General features: G+C 35.5%; 1 protein-coding gene across 3 annotated transcripts in view; it reads right to left on the bottom strand.

The window, feature by feature from the left end:
• LOC140754018 (monocarboxylate transporter 3) overlaps window positions 1-24,451 on the bottom strand; it is a 42,076-nt gene that overhangs the window by 2,928 nt on the left and 14,697 nt on the right. For all 3 annotated transcript variants that reach the window (XM_073088916.1, XM_073088915.1, XM_073088917.1), the window contains 6 exons: window positions 18,895-19,013; window positions 7,512-7,679; window positions 5,484-5,643; window positions 1,465-1,606; window positions 947-1,078; window positions 360-534 (listed from right to left, as the gene is read on the bottom strand). In XM_073088916.1, coding sequence (XP_072945017.1) covers window positions 360-534; window positions 947-1,078; window positions 1,465-1,606; window positions 5,484-5,643; window positions 7,512-7,679; window positions 18,895-19,013 — 896 coding nt within the window. The remainder of the gene's footprint in view (window positions 1-359; window positions 535-946; window positions 1,079-1,464; window positions 1,607-5,483; window positions 5,644-7,511; window positions 7,680-18,894; window positions 19,014-24,451) is intronic.

Raw genomic sequence — 24,451 nt, 5'->3', positions numbered from 1 at the left:
GGGTGGAAGCCAGTAGTAAGGCAAAAATACCGTCATATCTTATTTTTATAATATTGTAGTAACAATTGTAGTCCGCCTGGTGGTAAGTAGCTACTGTCAAACATGGAATTAGTGGAACACAGTAGAGCTTAACACTTCAGTGTAAGGCAGAAATAGATGTGGTGCCTATAAAGACCTAGGGTCGAACCACAAAGGGTTGTACCGCTTTCCTTTAAGTTATGTCCAGTTGTGGTAAAACTTTAATTGAGTTGATTTGGTTTAATGTTTTAAGATAAACTGACATTAGATGAGCAGTCAGCTGTTTGGCATATACAACTTATTACTTAAAACCAAATAAAAATGGTAGTATAAAAGTATACCTATTCCTAGCATGGCAGTTTGGCACAAATATTGCTTGGACACGAGGCATTGTGCCGATGGGCGGACTAACACAAGCCCGAAACCAGCGCAGCCGAGTACAGCCGCAAACCCAAGAAACGTTTGGAGCAGCACCAGCGCACTCTCCTCCAATCCCTCTTGAAAACCTTGTAAAGCCTGCAACAAATTTAAACGTGATAAAGAAGCACGTGGCAAAAAGCAGTGACAGTCTAATGGTTAAGAAACTTGGCCTCTCGATCGAGGGGTCCAAGGTTCCAATACCAGGCACGCACCTCTGATTTTTCAGTCATGTACGTATTATAAATTAATTATCACTTGCTTAAACGATGAAGGAAAACATCGTGCGGAAACCTGTACACCTGAGAAATCTTAAAAAAAAGTTTACAAATGTATGTGAAGTCTACCAAATCGTACTTGGCCAGTGCGGTGGGCTAAGGTCTTCCTTCTCAATCTGAGAGAAGACCTGTGCCCAGCAGTGGGACAGTAATAGGTTGATGGTGATAATGATGATGATGATGATGAAAGAAGCACATAAAACCAAACTTCATTAATGAGTCTTTGGGCTTACCAAAAAAAACACCGGAGTATAAAGTCCGAATGCGGCGAGACCGGCTGATAACAACAAAACTTTCGCCGGCCGAGACTGAAGAGGGCTTAAATCAATGAGCGGGGGTCTTTTTAGGCCTTTCTTCTCTTTTACCTGCAAAAATGAATTGTCAGCGGTGAAACCTACTGGCGCACATTAATTACGAATTTTAAAAGCCTGGAAGGGAAATGGTTTTGAATATATTTCAGCGATTATTACGTTGTTCGCGTTTCATTAAAGTACTTTTAATGTTTAATCATAAAAAGCCAAATTAAAATACGAGCGATTACTTCAATGATAAAAGTGTGTTGCCTAAAGTACTACTACATTGTTCATTAGAGTAATCATTGTAAAAGAAACGATTATAGAAAAGCAGTAGGTATGCAGTTTCTTTTGTCGCTTCTTCGCCATATACAACACTTTGAGGCGGTGGTAAGTTATTGACGTTTTGTAAAGAAAATATTTTATTTTCGATACTCGTATTATGTATAATGTCTTACTTTTCGTCGTTGGTTCTTCAAGTGTAATATAGCACGGCGTTGTGGGTGGTACAGCGAGGCGCTTCGATACACGGCGCTGAGGAAGAACGCTAGTACTAATATTCCTGTTATTGCCTGCAGTCCTAATCGCCAACCAAGCTTGCTGTAAAAGATATTCTATTATGTACAAGATTATTCTCTCACCGATTATGAGAGTTAATATCACCCGCGTGGCGGAGCGGTCACCATACCGGTCTTACGCGCGAAAGCTTGCGGAGGGACATAGGTTCCCTCTGTGTGTTCTACCGGCTTTACAATGGTGAGTGCTCCGAGGAACTATTTGACCTGATGCCTACGTCACCATTCCTCCATCGCACAACTCGCCGAAGGATGAAGTTCCATCCACACCAACTGGACCCGTGGCGGTCCTCCACAGTTCGGTTTGCACGGACATTCTTGCCACGAACGTGCAAGATGTGGAATGAACTTCCTCCTGAGGTATTCCCAGAGCGCTATGACATGGGGCTCTTCAAAAAAGGTGCAAAAAGAGCTCTCCTTCAAAGCCGGCGATGCATTGGCGACTCCTATGGTGTTGCAAATGTTCATAGGCGACGTTGACTACTTTCCATCAGGTAGCACGTCTGCTTTTTCGTTAGGCTCAAACATATAAAAAAAAAAAAAAAAAAGGTCCCGGGTTCGATCCCCGACCAGACAGATATCTAAATAATTAATTTAGAATTCTGTTTCTGGGTCTGGGTATTTGTGTATTCGTCTATGTATGTGTCCATGGTACCCACGACACAGCGAATCCTAGTGTGGGGCTGTGAGTGTAGAAAGCATTTATTTATACAGTACAATTTTTACCCGACTGCTAAGGAAGGGTTATGTCTTCGCGCGTATCTTGTTCATGTTTATTTTTTTGGTGATTACTCCTAAATTAATACGAGTATGTGGTATGGAAATTTTATGAAAAGAAAAATGTTTGATTGGTTGTAGAAATTTATTGGTTGAACAGTCAAGGCTGGTCAAGAGCCTTAAGCTTGTAAACAGTGTGTATGGGAGTAAACTAGTTGTAAGTCGGAGCTTACACACACAAACATATTACCGTGCAAAACTTACATAACAAGAGGAATATTTCTTTTGTAATAGATATACAAGGAAAGAAATGAAACGTTTGTTTTCTTATTTGTAACAGTTTAAAAGACTAAGCACAAACTAAGAGCTAAATTAATTAAATGGAACAGTTGTCTACATTATCACTGTTCTTTCTTTGACTAGCTTGTAAATGCATTTAATTTGCTCTTTAAATAGCCCAACAGCTCTCTTGTTTAAGGTCAAAACTATTCAATTACAATTAACGGACTAGGAAAATAAATGGTTTTTCTTCTTTACGCCCTGTTAGTGCAAGATCCCGTCCAAGGATTATCTCAGTAAAACGGGTCACAAGACATAGAGTTTTATTTTTTTAGACGACACTTACTACAAGCTGTTCCTTTTGTAAATGCACCGTCCTTACAGACAACACAAATTGTATTCCATTATAAACAAAATAAAATTTAAATAAAGAATTATAGAGATCATCTTTTTCTTTTACTCGCGAATGCTTAAAGAAATAACGTATTAATTCCAATAAGCAATTATTTCTAAAATTAAATATTATAATGAAATTAGGGAGTTGTACTTGATATTACAAAATGTTTTTTATTTCCCTTTAAGCGCCCTTTATTAGGGTGGTAAAATAATTCGTCTCTAAATAGTCACTGGTCATGTTATAAATAATATATAACAGTTCCTGTAGATAATACGAGAATACGAGTTATATTATGAGAGATGCCAGACAATAATTGAATATGCACATGCACATGCTATGCACAATTGCACATGCATCCTTTGTCTGAATTAATTCAACAAATCCTAGCTTTTAAAACCAGCATTCAGTCCAATGAATAGGAGGAAAAAATACTAGTTTAAGCCGCCTTGTCATGCAATGCAAGGCCCTTGTCAGATAATCCGAGCATAAAACAGGTCACGGAACAGGCTACACTATCGCGTTTCTTTCTTTGGCTATCCACTCGCTACGTGCTCGGAGCTGAGTTAAAAAAACTTTCTTAACACTTTTTAGCTTGAATCCAATTAAATAATTATATTTTTGCGGCATTTCAACTTTACCTAAGTCACTAACGGAACTTCAGTCATTAAATTTTAGGTTTTCTGGCAGAAATCACTTATACATTTTATTATTCTAATTATAATGAAATGACTGTTAATGGCTATCCGTGTACATAGGGGCCATGAAATAAATTATAATATACAACTTTTCTTTTTAATTACTAGATCATGAAGCACGGAGTGCATTACGAAATTACTTCAATTGTGAATATTTGCTCTCAATTGATAATACGAAAACGGGATTGAGGAACAAGAGACGTCACAATATATTCGATCTTCGAGTTTGTACGCTATAAACATTCCTTGCTTAAATTGAATCACCCAATGCTTTCATTCCTCATTATTCTAAAACCAACATTCAGTCCAATGAATAGGAGGAAAAAATACTAGTTTAAGCCGCCTTGTCATGCAATGCAAGGCCCTTGTCAGATAATCCGAGCATAAAACAGGTCACGGAACAGGCTACACTATCGCATTTCTTTCTTTGGCTATCCATTCGCTACGTGCTCGGAGCTGAGTTAAAAAAACTTTCTTAACACCTTTTAGTCTGTATTCAATTATATAATTTTAAATGTGTCTGCACTTCTACTGTATTTCTTTTTTAAATCCACTTTGGATGTAAATCTTTTAGTTGTTTATGAGAAACTTTTATGCTTTTGATTAAACTATTTAGGTATATAAGATATTTTATGTTATTTGTTGTTATATATACTTACATAAAAAAACAGTACAGAATAATAAAAAAAACTTTATCGTCTTTATTTAATTTTTTTATTCAAAAATAGTAAACATACTAATATAACACTATATATACTGAATTCTTAGTTATTTATGTCTATATGTCTAATGTGTTATTGAGATGTCAATACGTAATATTTTTTGGGGAATTATAAAACGGTCGAATAAAAACACTTACGGACTGATAATGTATACGTAACGGTATACTGTTTTAATAACTTGTGCGACTACATTACTAAGTGAGCGACTGGAAATATAGAGAGGCAACTTTAGTATTAAGATAGATCAAGTTCTTCTAATTGAATTGGTTAGGTTAGGTTGGAACATATAAGACAATATAAAACTAAGCGAGCAGGGCGCTGCAGCGCCCTGCGAGCGGGTGGGCCCAATCTGTATGAATTCAGAGACCTTACCTTTATTCATGATCAATGACAAGAGCACACAATATTCTACTTATTATAATATTTTTCAAAGTGGTTTTTGTATTCGAAACGCTTCATTCAAAATAAAATGCTGCTAAGTTTAAAAAAAAAATAACATTTGCTAAATATTGAATAAAACGCAGGACGTAATGTTTACACTTAGACAAATATTACGTCGCTCAAATGTAACGAAGCTTCTCATTTCGTATTTTAAGTAACTCACATTAATGTTTGTAAGTTGCTGTTCTGTAGCATTACCATGAGTTGGCATAGAAACGCCACTATAGAAATGGTAAATAGAAAACTATTGTCATTTTGCTAGTGAATAACATAACTACTATCGTTACGGTATTTCTTGACAACGTCAGTCAAATTAATGACTCATGGGACCGAATTTGTATGGCAATAGATCATAATGACATTCGCTAGCGATTTGATTTCGATAGGTTTTTTACGTATCGAGTTACGTCACTACGGATTTTAGTTCTACGAGTAACCACCAGAGGCGCTGTACAATTTTTCATACATTTATTTTACGCAGTCGCTAGCGAGTAATACTTTTGTAAACTCATGGTAGTCCTACTGTTGATTTCTCGTCACTCGCAGTCAGTCGCTCACTTAGTAATACTATAACGTAAATTAATTATTTTTGACATTCAAAACTTTTATTTGCAGTCACTCGTTTAAATACTACCCATATTTTTTTCTTACCCAACTGCCTCTTTATAAGCAACACTGAAGAGCGCGATGCCCACGCCGCCGCCAGCGTGGGCCACGAGCTCCACAAACTGCCGCCGTCTTCTGAAGTACGCTCCAAGCACCAGACCGGCTGCTTCGCGTACTAAACCACAGCCGACGCCGAGGACTACACCTGGTGGTAAATTTAGTTTTATTAACCTGTTATTATAACCGGATTTGTAGCTAGTTTTAGTTCAGGAATTTGTTTCTTAGGAAGCTGGTCATTTTTATAACTATGACTTTCTTTTTACGATATTAAAATATAAGACTGCTTTTTGTTTAAACACCTATCAATAATCATCAATCCCAGATAAGATTGCCACAGATAGCGGGTAGCAACCCCTGAGTACTAAGGTAGATCGCCTCGGATAAGTATACTCGTAACTTCGTCATCACACCCTTCAAAGCGGGACACAGCAGAGCTTAACACTAATGTTAATAGGCAGAAAGGTGATAGCGCCTCTGAAGTCTAACCATAAAGGGTTCTACCACCTTCATTATACTCCAATTATTACTTACACCATTTATACACCAATTCATTTTCAAAGATAGACTGTTAATTAACTTGCAAATCTATTACATAGCAGTAGCCATTGGACATTGGCACCGACGCCATGTACTAAGTTTGAAGCAATTCACATAGTTTAGCAACTAACGCAATATGTACTCCATTTGAAACCTCATTCGGTTTTGGTACGCCATACTGGTAATGTATAACTTACTCGGTGAAGTTTGACGGTACTTTGAAAGCAAAATCGTATTTCCAATCACTTTGTGAGATTTTTCCTGCAAATAATATAGTTAATTGTCTCTTCAATGTATGAGATGAGAAATACAATTTATATACGTAAGGAAAATAAAAGCTCCAAAAATGTTTACTTCTGTAACTTCAAATAACACGATATTCTTGAATATAAAATATTTTATTTTTAAAATTGATAGGGACGAATTTATTTTGGAAGGTTAAATTTATTACCAATTGGTAATAACTCGTGAATGACCCTTTTACACCATGCTCATTCTATTTTTACTACAATATACTTGTCTTTGCTGACAACCAACAAATTGCATAGAATTTATATAGTGAACAATTTCAACAGCGTAGATGTTAGTACTATTGTTATTTTTTCCATAATCGGCCATATGCGTTGGGGGCAGTGTTATAAAACGATTGTTATGTAAAATGTAAATTCCGGCGGCAGTCTAGTGTTATCGGATGCAGTTTGAAAATTTCTACTATCATACTCGTATGTTATTTCAAGCGACTGGCCATTTCATTCTGTGAAAGAATTTTCCGCGAATTGTATTTATGTAAATTTATTCGTTCCCAAGTTTGGCCTCTTTTGAACCGTATACACTTACATAAATGTTATAGTCATTGCTATTAGATGTGTAATATAGTTGAGACCATAGATATAGGATGTCAAGCGAAAAAAATATAAGTCTATGGTTGAGACACAAAAATAGTAGATTACGTAGCTACATTATAATCATACTCTTTATTGTTTATAGACCATTAAAACACTTGAGGAAGTTATACAAGAAATAGGCGTTCTCGTTTGAAAGCGAAGATATTCAAGTAGATATAAAATATAAAGTTTGCCCTTTATATTTTTATAATCTCTTTGTTCGAAAACAAGATAACTAAAAGTTATAATAAGCAAACTTGTTGCCATGTTAGCTTATCATAATATTATTTGGAGCTCAATAATTCACTGAACATAGATTTAGACACTTGGAGATTAGATGTCTATCTGTGTCTTTGTGTCTAGTATCGGGTTTGAAGGGTGTGGTAAGGGAGACATAGTTTTCCGAGGCGTTCCAGCTTAGACCTCAGGAGTAGCGGCGCATCTGTGGCCGAAATCAGGTAGGAATATCTAATCCTATCTGGGGTTGATTACAGATGTCCGACATGTCGCCGATGGGCGACAGTAGCCACTTACTATCAGGTGGACTGCATGCTCGTCTGCTACTCCTATATTATGAAAAAATAAATCTTACCATAGCTAAGCAGTGTCTGATGGAGCTGCGTAGCGAAGGACGTGAAGAGACAGGCGAGGGGTAGCAAGAGGCCGCCGAGCAGCGCCGCGAGTCGTGGCGAGCGCTTGCGGCCCGCGACCAGAGCGCCCGCGGCCCGCGACACTCCCACGCAGATCGCTCCCGCCCACACTGAGGATATACTTCATTATTTACACTTCAATAACAAGGTGTGGTAAAAGCATATTATGAGTAGTGATATGCCCGAAACAAGAGCGTCCGCGGCGCCCGCTCGCACTAGGGCCATACCTCACAAGTCACATTTTAATACTCAATGGTGGCAAATTTAGCAAATCGTTTGGGTAAATACAAATATTTTGTCAAAAAATAGGCATGCTTTTATAGTTATAGTTTGCTATGTAATTGGTTGGTCCATCTATTTTCTAATTATATACACTGAAACCACAGACCTCAGGTCTCTTATGGTAAATCTTTGTTATTAGCTAACAATAATAATACAGAGAAATAATGTGTGTAATGTGATGATAAAAGTATTTTGTTAAAATCCAATGAATTGTTCTCGCTATGAAATACCCCCGCGGCACGTGTCACTTTAACAAATCCCGCCCGCCCACACACGGCACACACTTCCCAGTTCACACCTCAATACCCAAGCGTGCCAAATTTAGCACATCGATTGACACGCAAATATTACGCCTTAATGATATTTTGACAAACAGGGCTGTGTCTCAAATATTTCTTCGAGATTAACCCGTATTTTGCTTGTTTATTGGCAATATAGTCTTTATATCTCATAATGCTTTAAATTATTTTTTGAAAGGAAGTTATGGTGGAAGGTGGTGATACTCACTCGAGGACGGTTCGATCGGGGAGGTAAAACCACGGTGACCTATATTTTTACCGTGAAGAAGCTCTTGTGTTTCGGTGGAAGAATGTGGATGCCGTCTGACTTTCAAATCAAGTGACCGTTTGTCCTCGGGAGAAACCACATATCTGTGATCAGTTTCAGGGACAAATTCCGTTCTATATGAAGTTTATTACAGATTATTGCCACCCTTGGCAATTACCACTTGCCAACAGGTGGACTTCATGATTGTTTCCTACTTCAATCGTATAAAAGACAATTGGGACTAAACAAAACAATGCTTCAAAGCAAAGAGTTAAAATCTCAGTCATGAATTGTATTCTTTTAATATGTTTATACTGCAAATTCTCATAATTTGTGATACGTGGACTCTATATAAAAGGCAAATCTAATTAGCAGATGCAGAAATTCACAGTAAAATCCCATTTTATTTCACGTACCGCCCGCTCATATATTTCCTGGGTATTTTTTCGTTACAGCTAAAACATTAATTGCTCTCACCGTGTACAGTAAGATATCTCGCGAAACAATTAGTGCCTATCCACACGTACCATAATCACACTACAACGACACCAGTGCCGCAACATGGGCGGAGGCAAAGTATGAAAATGCATACCTTATTTCACACGGATTTTGCCATTAAGGGTGTGGACAATATTGATTACATTGCAGTCATAATGTACTACCTACTACATTGATTATAAGAGGCCGCATAAGAAGATGCTGCGACTATACTGTGGTGTGCTTGTGGCAAGCAGTATTTATCATATAGCCATAGATTAGTAAAGATTACTCACTCCTAACAAGAAAATGTACCCAGTTTTGAGAATTTAAATAGTTGCGTAAAAAAGTTATGCCACGTCTCCGTGCTAAAACCTCCCTAAATATTTGAAATAATTATTTATTTATTACATAAATTACGCAGTATTACTTATTTATTCGTAAATTTTCTCTAAAAATGTTTTTATTTGTCAAGAATTAAAAAAGAACTTACTAATAAGCCGTTTGTGGCTTCATTCAATTTCAAGGCGGCGAAGTATCTTTACTATTCTATGCATATAGCTTAAATGGCGTTGCCAACCGGGCCAACGACGTTGTACTGTGAGCCTCTGCCCGACGATCATACTTTGATATCATCGAAAATAAAAATTATCTATATGTCAATGTTTTCAGATATACTATACTAATATCCTGTCTACCATACATCTTTCCAATTATGTAAATGTGTTGGCGAAAAACAATTTTATTGCCGGCGAAGAGACAAACCACCCGGATCCGATTTGAAGGTGGTAGAACCCTTTGTGGTTCGACTCCGGCGGCACCACCACCACACCTATTTCTACCTAATAACAGCAGTGTTAGGCGCTGCTGTGTTCGGGTTTGAAGGGTCTGGTAAGGGAGACAGACTTTTCCGAGGCGAGCTTTTCCGAGCTTAGTCCTCAGGGGGAGTGGCGCATCTGTGGCCGACCTCAGGTAGGAATAGCTAATCCTATCTGGGGTTGATAACAGATGTCCATGGGCGGCAGTAGCCACTTACCATCAGGTGGACTGCAAGCTCGTCTGCTACTCTTATATTGTAAAAAAAAATCCAATTTGATCCCGATGGTGCATGTGAATAGGCAGTTAGACTGAATGCTAGACACTGGTAATTTGGGGAACCGAGCCAGCTCCACGGTTTCACTTAATACAATTACCGCGAAAGCTCGTTAAGCCTTATAAATATCATCACACATTACCGTTGCGAGAATTGTTAATGCACTGTACGGTAACAGGTTTTGTTGTTAACCGTCTAATGTAAATGTCCGTTCGTTTGTTCCGTTTTCACGACTTAACTCGATTCGATTTTCATAAAATTTTGGCTGACATGTAGTCTGTGTTATGGAGAAGAGTATAGACAAACTATAGATCTTAGAATTTCCGAAAAAATAATAATTAACCTACATTTTTGATGTAATAGCTTGTCTTAGGAGAAGATAATTGACAAGCTGTAAATCTTAGAATTTTTGGAAAAGTAATAATAAATCTTCATTTAAAAATGATCTTACAATGATTATATTAAATACTAGTTTTTGCCCGCAGCTTCGCCCGCGTTTAAAAAAATAATAATATGACATACTAACATACATAAAACTGAAAATTTGTACCTTCATTGGAATGACAGTGCCGCCATCTGGCGAAAATTGGTCGTACCAACTCTGAAACCTTCGTGATCTCATGGACAACAACTTTGCTAAAGATCATCACTTTATCAAATGCATAGTTTACGATTGAATCCTAACTAATATCGATTAAAATAATCGATTGCTCCAAAATCGATTGATCCGAAATCGATCGATTGGTCTGGGATAAAAACTATCCTATGTCCTTTCTCGGGTCTCAGACTATATTTGTACAAAATTTCATTAAAATTAGTTCAGTGGTTTAGGCGTGGTAGCGTGGTTAGACGTGAAGAAGAGACAGACAGACAGACAGAGTTACTTTCGGATTTATAATATTAGTGAGGATTAGTAAGGATAAGGATTATATAAAAAATGATAATATTAAAATTAAGAGCCACGCGTGTGAAATAAGGAGAAAGTTTGCAAAACTTGAAGGAAGTTATTAAACTTGCATCCATTATATTAGTTCTCAGATACAAATGTAGAGGTGTTGATTGGAAGTAGCTAGCGTAAAGGAAAAGTTTTAGTTCCCTAACCGCTAACACGATTAGAAGGAAATGGGTAGGTACAGTAATATAATATTATTGAGATGGAAACATATTGCAAAGTGGTACGTAATCTAGATTCAATCATGTGTTCTCAATTATTGCTGTAATACATAATCTGGAATAAAAGGTAATTTAAAAATGATGTCTCATTAGGTATTTAACTGTTTTTAAAAGAAATAACTAAATAAGGAAGTATATAATCAGACAAGCATAAATGTTGCTTCGGACAAAGGAGCGAATTTGTATACCTTACAGAAGAGTAGGTACTAGACTAGAGGGATTCAGGTTGCTTTTGCTTCGACGCGCGAAATAGAAGTATAAGTAGTTAGGTCACTCTATAAGATTGTACTGTAACTGTTATAGAATATTCCTTAATTTGATAATTTAAGGAAACGTTGAATAGTCAGTATCTACAAAAAATACTCAGTTTAAGAAAGTTGATGACCCGCGTGGCGGAGCGGCCACCATACCGGTCTAACGCGTCCCGGGTTCGATCCCCGGCCAGACAGATAACTAAATGATGAATTTAGATTTCTGTTTCTGGGTCTGGGTGTTTGTGTATTTGTCTATGTGTGTGTCAATGGCACCCACGACACAGGGTATGCTAGTGTGTGGCTGTGAGTGTAGAAAGCGTTTATTATTATTATTTACTTCTTATCTATTACTTTTACGTCGTTTACTAAAACGGCTGTGGTTTTATACCACAATAACAATTACGTCTATTCCAATTAGCCTGGCTACCACGTAACCGCTGTCTTCGGATTACTAAACGTCGCTTAACTCGTTAACGTCTAAATCCCAATTCAAAGGCAGAACATGATAAAGCTATAAGGCCCGCCCACACCGCTGACAACAACGAGCGTTTTGGAAAGTAAATTGAGAGTCTTGGCAAAATCCTTAACATTAAGAGTAAATTTATATAAACATTCCTTACTTGAACCTTTAAACAAGAAATGGCGAGTGGTCAAACGCTAAAAATAGTATAACAAACTATACATGTGTCTCTGTCTATTACGTGTACGTCGTTTACTGAAACGACTACGATTACGCCTATTTCTACTTAACTTGGCTACCACGTAGCTTCTGTCTTCGGATAACTAAACGTCTCTTAACTCGTTACCGTCTAAATCCTAATTCAAGGGCAGAACATGACAGAGTTATAAGACCCGCCCACACCGCTGACAACAAAGAGCGTTCTCATAACCGAAATTACTTCTGCCTCTTAATATTCAGACCGGGCCGTGAATCTTGGAAAATTAATTCAATAAATCATGCCGTCCGCAAATAATGGTGACTAGAAACTTTATTTACTCAATACCCAATTTCGAATTTCGCTTATCAAAACATGACACTTTATTTGTTGGCACGACAGCCGGGTAAATTATTTCAGTTCATAATCGTTTGCTATTATGACAGAGTTATTGAAATGTTTAATTTATAAAATTGAAGTTTTGGTTCGTAATTTAGAAATAACTGTCATTTTCGAAGGTCAAGATAATTATCCTTTTTTCCCTTTGTATTTAAAATCTTTCCGATTTTGATGACTTGCGTATATCAGCTACGACAGCTACTTAGTAAAGTTATATTCTGAAATCAGATGACTAAGTATGAGATCAAGGTTTAGTGAATATACCCTTTAATAATTTTACTACACCAGGCTTCCTACTTCAATTCCCGACGGAGATAAATGCTTGCACGACAGACAAATATTTGTATCTTATTTCTGTGTTCGCTGTATTTATGTGGCACACATTATTATCTTGTTTATTCAAACAACGTTATCTAACTGTAAGTACATAAAACAACACCGTAACAAGCGTTCATTGTAACCGAATCGGGTGCAATTTGAACTATTTGAACGATCGCAGAAATCTTTCCACAGTTGAGCTTTGTTTGTTTATTTCCACTGGGTGTTGTTGATAGATTACTTTCCGACTGCCAATTCCCCCGCCGCGTTCACAATGGATTTCTTCGCAAATTAAACACTCAGTCACGTCACATAAGAGCTATTGTCGTTTTCACGCTCGCTTTATTTATTGGTAGGCGTTAGCGTTTACATTTAAATTTGGGTGTCTTTATACAGAGCAATTAAATTGAACGCGTATCGTTACGATTCAGAATAAAATAATACCTATTATTTTGTCAGCTGTCACACACACACACACATGACTGGGCTATAGGGTGGTCATAAACGAGATTTTCACACAAAAACTTTATCCTTCACACTGACATTATTTCAGATTGACTAACGTTTGACATATATATCAGACCAATTTATTACCATTGGGTAATAAGTAGTGGATAACACTATTCCTGCCAATGTCCGGTCTTTGTTACTACAAGTATTTTTTTGGACGGAGATAATGTATTTTATCCGGATTATACTCATCGCGGCATTACCACAAAACCTATAAGTTTATAATTTTTCATTTGACTACCATTTTCTATTTTGCAAGATACTTGAGATCACGAAGACAGGCGATTTTCAACTGTTTAAGTATGTTTTTCTTGTTCGATTCAAACGGTATCGAATCTCTAGAGAAAGTTAGTAAAAGTTGATTGTATATTCAGGCCCCTAGACGATCGTTTCCTTTTGTTAACATTTAACAATCTTTTCCGAAAAGTTTTAACAAAATACATAGGTAGGTACATTATACTGAATCGAGATAGTGTTGAAGGAAAAATGAATAAACTATCGTTTATTATAATAACTCATATTAGTGAATATTGTTTAAGAGTTTTATAAATAACCAGCATAGCTTTTAGAACTTTGCCGTCATGAAAATTATTATTTTTGTATCCATCTTTAATGTCGAATGTATAATTATGTTCCCTCATTATTTCTATTTGTGTACTTATTATTTTTTTTACGGCATCTAAGTATCGGAAAAATATTTTGTGAGCTATAATTTATTCAAATGGTTTAACCGAGAGGTACCTCTGCCACATATATTTTTATGGTGAAGCAGTTTCAGTGGGGTGTGAATGCCGATTGACGAACATATGAGGCTACTATCTTAGTCCTCAAGAGTGGCAATGCATATATATGGGGTCAATTAGTAGAGTAAGTAGAAGAGGGGTGCTATATGAAGTTGTTTACCGATATCTATGGGCGGCAGTGACCTTTATTTTGTTGACAAGGGAGAAACCTTCAAAAGGTACCCGGTTTCGTGGGAGCGACACAGGGTTATGTGGGAGTTACCGCACTTAAACCGCCCCCGGTGGCCGTCCTCAGCGCTGCGTAGAGGACTCCGGGATCTTCTACGGAACGCAACCGGAGTCCTTTGAACGCGTTGCCACATCGGGCTACGCCCAGATGAGCTTCAGAGCTCGCCACACCGTCTGGTGTGCACGACAGATTGCGACCACACATACCGCCGTCCTTCTCGGGGTCGCTTACTGGACGATCGAGCTCCCACACTTGCCGCTCGCAACCCCGGAAGCCCCCTTTTAGTCGCCTGTTACGACAGGCAGGGGATACCGTAGCCCTATTCTAGTCCCGGAACTACAGGGACAGTTTGTTTGCTACTTCGACATTAAAAAATAATTTGCCAAGTGCAAGTCGAACTCGCACACGGAGGGTTCCGTACCACCAACATTTTCATATTTTTTTAATTTTAGTATTTGTTATTATAACAGCCAGTGAAGTAAGTACATTGTGACTGTCTTCATATTAGGGTTCAATGGATAAAGCGAAAAACGACGAGATATAGCAGTTTCTTGTATGGCGGCCCCCATTTACTTTCATCTTTTTTATTTTTACTATTTGTCGTTATAGCGGCTACCTTTATACCTACTCTGTAAAAATTTTAATTGTCTATCTATTACAGTTCAGGAGATGGAGTTCTATGACAGATGTACAGACGGATAAACAGCGGAGTCTTAGTAATTGGGTTCCATTTTTACCCTTTGGTTACGGATCCCTAAAAACCCACCTAGATATGCAAAATAAAAACGTACCTACCATATTTTGCAATTCCCTACTGTAGTTCCTCGCATACATAAAATACCCATTCATTTTACCGTTATTTTGTAAGATAGAATTTTCAGTGTTGCCATGCGTGTATTAATATATTATAAGAGAGGAGTCTGAACTGTTGACACGCTCTAGGGGATCATATTTCTGTGTGTCGGGTGTTCGGTTTCAGCGGTTTCGGCTTGCTTGTTTTTGTGACCCCTTAGGAGCGAGTTTTCGTGCCAAGTACACAGACTGGGGAAAGGTTCATTTAGTTAATATTTTAATTTGAAATGTAGGGCTTTTTGTGGTTACACTGGGTTGTTTCTGTCTCATATTAACTGTGTAGTTGCTGGGATAATATGGCCGGTTTATTGTCACTGCAGTGATAGTCTAGTGATTGAAAAACGGCCTCTCGTTTGCGATGTCCGAGGTTCGAATCACTTCTGATTTTTAAAGCTATGTGAGTATTACAAATTAACTTTCACTGCTAGACATATGAGGGAAAACATTGTGAGAAAATCTACACGCCTCAAGAGTTTTTTTATAAGTCACAAAGTTGTGCGATATCTATTAATCAATATTTTTGGACAACACGGTGGACAGCCTAAGTCGTTACTTTGAGTGGAGACCCGTGCCCAGCAGTGGGACATTAATACGTAAATGATGATTAATAGGTATATATATATTCATCTTAGGTGTAGTATTTGACGCATTTGGTTGAAATTTAGTAGGTTTCAGTTTTATTTCAAGTTACATACGAATACGAATATTTTACATAATAAATTGTAGTACTAAAAATTAAATTCCTCTCCAAGTTCAAGTTTGTTTGTTGATTCTATTACAAATAATATTTTAAGGTTCACAGCGCCGATAGCGAAGAATATTCAATTTTATGTATATATCAAAAGACAGCATGTATATTTTTGAAGTAATTGCGCCAACATATTTTAAGTAAAATTAAAGAGTACTTTTAATTAATACAGACGACGTATAAATGAGAAGTATCAAAGTGTTAAAAGTGTCATATTAATAAAACTTTAAATAGAAAAGTCTAAACTGAAACGTAGTGTTGATTTCGGAGTAGATACTTCCAGTTCTTTATGTGTAAAAAAAGTAACATACTTCCGAATAAGACGAAAGCTCTTCCTGAAGATTGTTATGCGATGGTTATCCGTGTATGCAAAGCTTCATTCGAATTAGATTTATGTACGAAGTCCATAATACGTGCCATCAACTTTAAATAGCGGTCATCATAGATATATAGATTCAAAGAAATACGTATAATTTAGAGAAATAAAATGCGTTTTATGTGCTTCGGCGACAACAGGAACTTTTGTTGTTGTGTTATGTGTATATAAAACACAAATATACAGGGATAATTTTTCAAATAGGCCTTCAGGGCCAAATTCCAAACTATAAGGATTAGCGAAAAATGCTGTAAGTAGTTACGAGGCCGATTTTGACAAAAACTTAAACTGCATCATTCGTTTTTTAAAATATCTGTTTCCTTAGCCGGGAATCGAATGAGTTCATTTTGAAATCAAATTCTGGGAAGTAACACGTAACTATTAATTCCGTTTGAAAAATTCACTCTTTTCTTTCTTAATGTGCGCAATATTTTTCAGATTTTTTTGTTTTTTCGGGAATCTGGACATGCTTAACCGGAAAATCTAGGTAAACGCCAGTCATCTAGAAACTCTATCTATGTATGTTTATGTACAAGAACATTCCTATTATGGAACTACGTTTGTAGAAAACCTTATCTATATATATAAAAGAAAGTCGTGTTAGTTACTCCACTTATAACTCAAGAACGGCTGAACCGATTTGGCTGAAAATTGGTGGAGAGGTAGCTTAGAACCAGGAGACGGACATAGGATACTTTTTATCCCATTCGACCGCGTTTCCTTGAAGTCATTTTATAACTCAAGAACGGTTGAACCGATTTAGCTGAAAATTGGTAAAGAGGTAGATTAGAACCAGGAAACGGACATAGGATACTTTTTATCCCGTTCGACCGCGTTTCCGTGAAGTCATTTTATAACTCAAGAACGGCTGAACCAATTTGACTGAAAATTAATCGAGAGGTAGCTTAGAAGCAGGAAAAGGACATAGGATACTTTTTATCCCATTCGACCGCGTTTTCGTGAAGCATTTTATAACTCAACAACGGCTGAACCAATTTGGCTGAAAATTGGTGGAGAGGTAGCTTAGAACCAGGAGACGGACATAGGATACTTTTTATCCTGTTCGACCGCGTTTCCGTGAATAAATAAGAGTTGAAAGTTTGTATTAAAGTCCCCCAGTTTTGATGCAAATCTATATGAAAATTGGTATTTGATAGGATTTCGATAGAAAGTAATTAAATATCTATTTTACGATATTTGCAAAATGAACCCTTAAGTTGGTTAAGTAGGGGTTGGAATTTTATATTAAAATCCGTTAATTTGGAAGCAAAAACTGTAAAAATTTGCATTTGGCTTTAGAAGACACTTCGTTTAGAAATCGGCAGATTTTGAAGCAAAGTCTATGAAAATTGGAATTTAGCTTTTTGATTCAAAATAATAGAACACATTTTTCACCGTTTTTGGAAAATCAACCTTTAGGGTCGTTTAATCGGGTATGGAACTTTAATTTAATATCCGTTAATTTGGAGCACTAAGAAAATTATCATAAGTGTATCAAGTATCATTATGTATGAAGCATCTGAGTCACTGTTTGTTTTTTTAGATCAACCCTTAAGACTGTTATAAATCGCCTTTCTATTTACACACCTGTTTCAGCATTTTTAGCTATTCAACAACCCGATTAGAGTACTATAAGTAAATAAACTTTCTTTAAAAAAAACCGTTATTGAAGTTATAGGTACTTCTTTTCGCGTGTTTGTAAAAAAATAACAAAAAATACAACCGACTTCTATGTCACTACAAAGTAAAAAATAATTCGAACGAAATATATTGAGCGCCGACTTCAGAAATATGTACTAAACCAACATTTATTTGAATTATTTTTTACTATGTAGTGACATAGAAGTCGGTTGTATTTTTTGTTAAAAATTTTTTTACCCTTTTTAGTGATGACATAATAACATTTATATTAATACAATATAAAATTGTATAAACGTGATCATGAATTAAGGTACGGTCTGAATTTACATTGATTGGAACCGCCCGCTCGCAGGGCGCTGCCGCGCCCTGCCCGCTTAGTTTTATATTGTCTTATGTGTTCCAACCTAACCTAACTAAATAGTCAATGATTTGCAATTTCATTAGAACCTCCTACACCAAATATCTTCAAACACGACTCAATTATTCCCATCGGTTGAGGAGTTACATATTTTGTCTCCGAGCCACATTATCAGACCCTTAAATAGTCAATGATGAACTGACTTTGCAATTTCGTTAGAACTTACACCAAATATCTTCAAACACAACTCAAATATCCCCATCTAGCAATAAGCAATATTAACACAGGTCAAGCGGTATGCAAGTACGCTCTTATCGCTAAGTAGCGATCTCCTCCACACAACCTATGCATTAAAATGAAAATAGAGTCAACCGAAGAAAGCAAGGATAGTGTGCGCGAATCAGAGAAGGAATAGGTTATGAAGGATATAATACATGCAGTATTAATGTTAAAGCGATTATATGTTAGAATCGAATAAATACAAGCAACAGAAAATGATCAAAAAACACATACAAATCAATGACACGGTACATATGGAAAAGATGAAAACGAGATGGAAAATCATAATTTTGGATAATATTTTAATAGCTGGGTTTTAAATGAATCAAGGGAGTCAGCGCTGTGTATAGACATAGGTAACTTGTTCCATTGTTATTTATAAGCGTCGTACCGGCATGGTCCGCGGCGGGGCCGAGGTGTCGTAGCGCGTAGACGTGTAGCGCGCCGTAGGCGAGCTGTAGCCCTGTAGACAGCAAGTGCGCGAGGAACGCCGCTCCGCACACGATCCAACTGCAACATGGTACTTTATTTTGTTTTGTTCCTTGAACTTTTGTAAAGGTGATCTTAGTAGTAATTTTCAATTTTGTTGAAAAGAATATTCTTTATGTATATACATTTCCGAATAGATTCAGATTTAAGATTTATATTTTTCGAATATATTTAGTGTATTAATCGAATTAATCGAATATATGTGTGTATCTTGAATCTGAATATTTTTATTACCTTAAGTTGAATGTCTCTGTATAAGATGAAAACAGTATTTATTTCGCGACCCATAACTATAGATAGTTGCAAGATAAAGCATTATGTTAAGTTTCTAAGATATAAAATTAATAATTGTTATGATGTCCATAAACAATACTTTGAAAACTAAATGCAATTTACGATTATGTTCTTTTACATCTTTGAACAATAACGTATTTGTAATTACTTCAAGATTAGTTTTCTTCGCTTGCAATAACAAAGAATATTACAATTTAAAAAGTGGTGGTTACGTTGAAAAGCTCATGGTTTATAAATTTTGTTGTCGTTAGTAGATTGTCAAATTTTAATCTTTTAAGGTAAAATCGGTAGGCAAAATTTGGGTAGATTGAATATTAACAACGTGCATAAAATTATCAGTTACAGCTTTTTACTGGTGTAAAATTACAGTAATTATTAATAATGTAAAGGTATATCTAATAATCATCTGTTAATAATGTTTGCGTCGCATTTCTTATTATACGAGTATACTATCTTCATTCTACCGTTAGCAAGATCTAGCTCATAACATTGATGCATTAAAGTTAACGGTAGCCGTTGCACTTTGTTCAACCTGGCTGCAACAACTAACAAATTGTAACACTGAACACCGGGAATATCGCTTGCATTTTATTCCTTTGAAGATAATAGAAGCAGAGTAGATTCATATTTAAGATTTTTTTTCTCGCAAGCAAGAACAAAGATTATTACAATTTACAATTTATAATTTACAATTTACAATAATTTGAAAATCTTTTACAATTTACAATAATTTGAAAATCTCATCGTTTATAAATTCTTTAGCCGTCAGTAAATTACACAGGTACTAATGCCCGTTTTTATTAATCAATCTATCTTATGTCTTTCCTACCAAAGATCCATATTTTGACAGTTTATTCGTAATACATATTGTCAAATTCCGATGTTTTGTAAGTAAGACTTGACTGGATTGATTAATAAAATTTCTTATTTAGTTTCATCATTTCTATTTATTTTATTATTTTCGTTCTGCCGTTAGCAAGATCTTGCTCATAACATTAATGCATTAAAGTTAACGATAGCCGTCGCACTTTGTTCAACCTGGCTGCTACAACTAACAAAATGTAACACTGAACACCGGGGATATCGCTTGCATTTTATTAGTTTGAAGATAATAGAAACAGAGTAGATTCAGATTTAAGATATTTCTTTTATCGCAAGCAAAAACAAAGATTATTATAATTTACAATTTACAATAATTTGAAAATCTCATCGTTTATAAATTCTTTAGCCGTCATCAAATTACAAAGGTACTAATATCCGTTTTTATTAATCAATCTATCTAATGTTTTTCCTACCAAAGATCCATATTTTGACAGTTTATTCGTAATACATATTGTCAAATTCCGATGTTTTGTAAGTAAGACTTGACTGGATTGATTAATAAAAACGAGCATTAGTACGCTTGGACTCTACCGATGGCTAAAGAATTTATCAACAATGAGATTTTCAATGTCACCACTTCTTCGGTTACTACTGTTTTGTCACGAATTTCTTATTTAAGTTTATCATTTCTTTTTATTTTATTATCTTCGTTCTGCCGTTAGCAAGATCTTGCTCATAGCATTAATGCATTAAAGTTAACGGTAACCGTTGCACTTTGTTCAACCTGGCTGCTACAACTAACAAATTGTAACACTGAACACCGGGTAAATCGCTTGCATTTTATTCGTTTGAAGATAATAGAAATAGTGTTGTGCTTTTGTGTTATTATTTTATGTTACTGCACTTATTGAGTTTTATAATCTTTTGTGGATTGGAATTATAAAATACTAGGTTTGGTTGGTATACAAGACATATTTTGTAACACCTTGAGAACAGCGTCACTTGTTTAATTCAAAAGTATCTTTCAACCTGGATTCAACCATGTACTTAAAAAAATCTTTTGAAATCAATCGACTGGTTGCGGAGATTAGTGTGTATGAGCACTGTGAGACGTAGAGATAATCTTTTAGGAATTGAATATTGAATAATCTTCCATACTGAATGTCTATTATATAGACGATATATGGAATTCATTTCTGTGCTAAACGCTAGGAGTCTGAATGTTATGTCAGTCTACGTATATGATTGGGCGATTGGGCTGAAATTTTGCATACATGTTTGGTTTATATGACTATGCGTAATTACCTTAGTGACGACATTCTAAATTCAATGTTATATACAACAAAGCAAACACCTTTTTAAATACACGCGCCCGCACAGACTCACGCACACGCGCACACGCACACACACACACATATACACACGTAGTAAGTAAGTGAAGAAAATTTGTAATTTTAAATAAATAATATTTGTATTAAAATAATCTAAGAAAAATACGATATACTCGTAACTAAGAAGTTGTTTTTATATGTCCACGTATGTTGTTTTCGCGTCCCAAGGTCTTAATTCTCTGGCTCGAACTTTCACGTATAAATCTGGGCTTATTTATCTTCCACCCACATAAAGTTGTTCGCTTGGATAATGATCTTCATCTTATGTGAACCGCTGGGGAAATCTGACACTCGCGTCCGTGTGTCGTATCATCAGGCCATTTGTATTCTCCATGCCTTCATGACGTCACTTATCATGTAGCGACTTAAATGGTTTTCGTGTGCTGTGACGTGTAAGGTTTGGGTAAATGTGGCAGCTGTTCGGTAATTTATGTGAGGGTATGGCAACGATAAATAACTGTTGTACAAATATTGAATTAGCAGAGTTACATTAACTTGAATCACAATATATCGAATGTGCTCATCTTAGTGCAATCAGTAGCTAGTGTAGCGGTGAAGACTACCGATAAGTAAATAATATATAGATAGTATGTATAAACCTATATTGTGTCACAGATCCCTGCTTTACAAATTTGATTCCTGTGGTAATATTTGTGTGATAAAAACATGTTTAAGAAATGCAATGTTTCTGACGAAATAGTGAATCTATGTATTTCATACTCCATTTTAATAAATAATTAGTTAGAATTCTTTAATTTTAGTGTATTTAAAAATATATTATCTTAAATATTTGTTTTAAATAATTAAGGATATTTCTACAAACCAAAAATACTTAGTGATTTTCATTCTTATTTTTACACCTGTTCTTCGAAGCGGTTTTTAGTCTGCTAAACTTAATATTCCATTATAAGTGTTCAAATATTGAGAGAGAAAATTCAAACGAGCGTAGCCCCAGATAAAAACTTACTTGATATAAAACAGAAGACCATACTTTTACTACTAATTGAGTTTTGTTAGTTAAAAAGTAATCTTTGATAAGTGAAATAGAAGGAGACTTCGCTGCCTTGAAATTGAATGAAGCCACAAAAAAGTGAATTTATCATTTATTGTTTGAGTTCTTGACAAATAAAAAATATTTTTAGACAAAATTTACTTATAAAAAATGCTACGTAATTTACGTAATGAATAAATAAGCATTTCAAACATTTTAGGACGAAGACGTGGTAACGCTTTATTTACGTAACAATTAATTCACAAAACTGGTTACAATTTCTTTTTAGGAGTGATCAATCTATGTATTTTACTCATCCAAGAAAGTAATAGTAATACTTGCAGAAGAAATGTTCTTGGAAATATTCTCGGATATTCGCCGCTAGTCACGTTGTCATAACTAAGACAGCAACTTTCAAAGCCCGTGCAACTTGTCAGCGTTTAACTTCACGACAAGGAGTGGTTTTTTTTTATTCGTGGGATCGTGAATAGATAGATGCTCACGTTTATTATTTCTTTTTTACTATTACTGTAAAAATCTTAGATAAGTAAAATAGATACTTCACCGCCTTGACATTGAATATAGACACAAACAAAAGAATGATTTTATCATTTATTGTTTGTAATCTTGACAAATAAAAAAAAATAGAGGAAATCTACATAGAAATAACTAATACGTCGTAATTTAATAAATGTGAATAAAGCATTTCAAACATTTTAGGCACATTTTAGAATGGAGTCATGGCAGCATTTAATTTTGCAACAATTTCAATTCTCAAAACTGCTAACACTTTATTGTTACGAGTGATCAATCTATGTATTTTACTCATCTAAGAAAGTAATAGTAATACTTGGGAATATTCTCGGAAATTTGCCGCTAGTCACGTTGTCATAACTAAGACAGCAACTTTCAAAGCTCGTACAACTTGTAGCCTGCGTTTAACTTCAGGACAAGGAGTTTGTTTTTATTCGGAGGCGTCTCGTGAACAGTATATCTTTAGTATGAGTTTTTACGTTTTTACAAAAATGACTGTTTTTGTAATTGTTTACGTATTTGCCACTACTTTTCTAATCAGCGCCCCTAGCGGACTGTATCAGAACTGATTGGAAATGTATGGGCAAATACGTAAACAAATAGATAAACAGACATATTTATCAAAACGTAATAACTCATACTAAGGGTACTGCGTTTAACTTCAGGACAAGGAGTGGTTGTTTCTATTTGTAGGCGCCTCGTGAACAGATGCTCGCATTTATTATTTCTTTTTTACGATTACTGTAAAAAGGAAATAAGAACGTATATGTGTGTATCATCATACAACGCACGTAAAACGAGATTACTTTTTTGTTATTTTATTCTAAATAAACGTTGGTTGTAAATATGAATGAAAATTAACATATTTTTAAATTGGCTTGCATTGGCTCAATTGAATAAGTTATATTTATTTATGGAAAATATTTTTTTACCTGTAACGTTATTGTTATGTACAACCATAGATTAGTAAAGATTACTCACTCCTAACAAGAAAATGTACCCAGTTTGGAGAAATGAAATAGTTGCATAAAAAAGTTTTGCCACGTCTCCGTGCTAAAATGTCCCTAAAATATTTGAAATAATTATTTATTTATTACGTAAATTACGTAATTATTACGTAAATTTGTTATTTATTCATAATTTTTCTCTAAAAATGTTTGTATTTGTCAAGAATTCAAAAAAAGAACTTACTAAAATAAGCCTTTTGGGGCTTCGTTCAATTTCATGGCAGCGAAGTATCTTTACTAATCTATGTGTGCAACATTTAGGTAGAAGTAATGTAAATTAAAACATATGTTGAATATAAATTTTACCGTTAATATTGATTTTTCGAGGGCCAATGTTGACGCGCGCTATCGGTACATTAATTTGTCTAAGTCTAATTCGCTTCTCTTTTGTGGTTAGCACATACATGTGTAAAAAAGAGG

The sequence above is a fragment of the Epargyreus clarus genome, unplaced genomic scaffold (assembly GCF_041222505.1).
Source record: "Epargyreus clarus isolate Ecla_fem2 unplaced genomic scaffold, WU_Ecla_fem_2.2 ptg000027l, whole genome shotgun sequence".
NCBI classification, from domain to species: Eukaryota; Metazoa; Arthropoda; class Insecta; order Lepidoptera; family Hesperiidae; genus Epargyreus; species Epargyreus clarus.
Note: the sequence above shows the minus strand (reverse complement) of the source record. Positions and strands in the feature narration are given on the sequence as shown.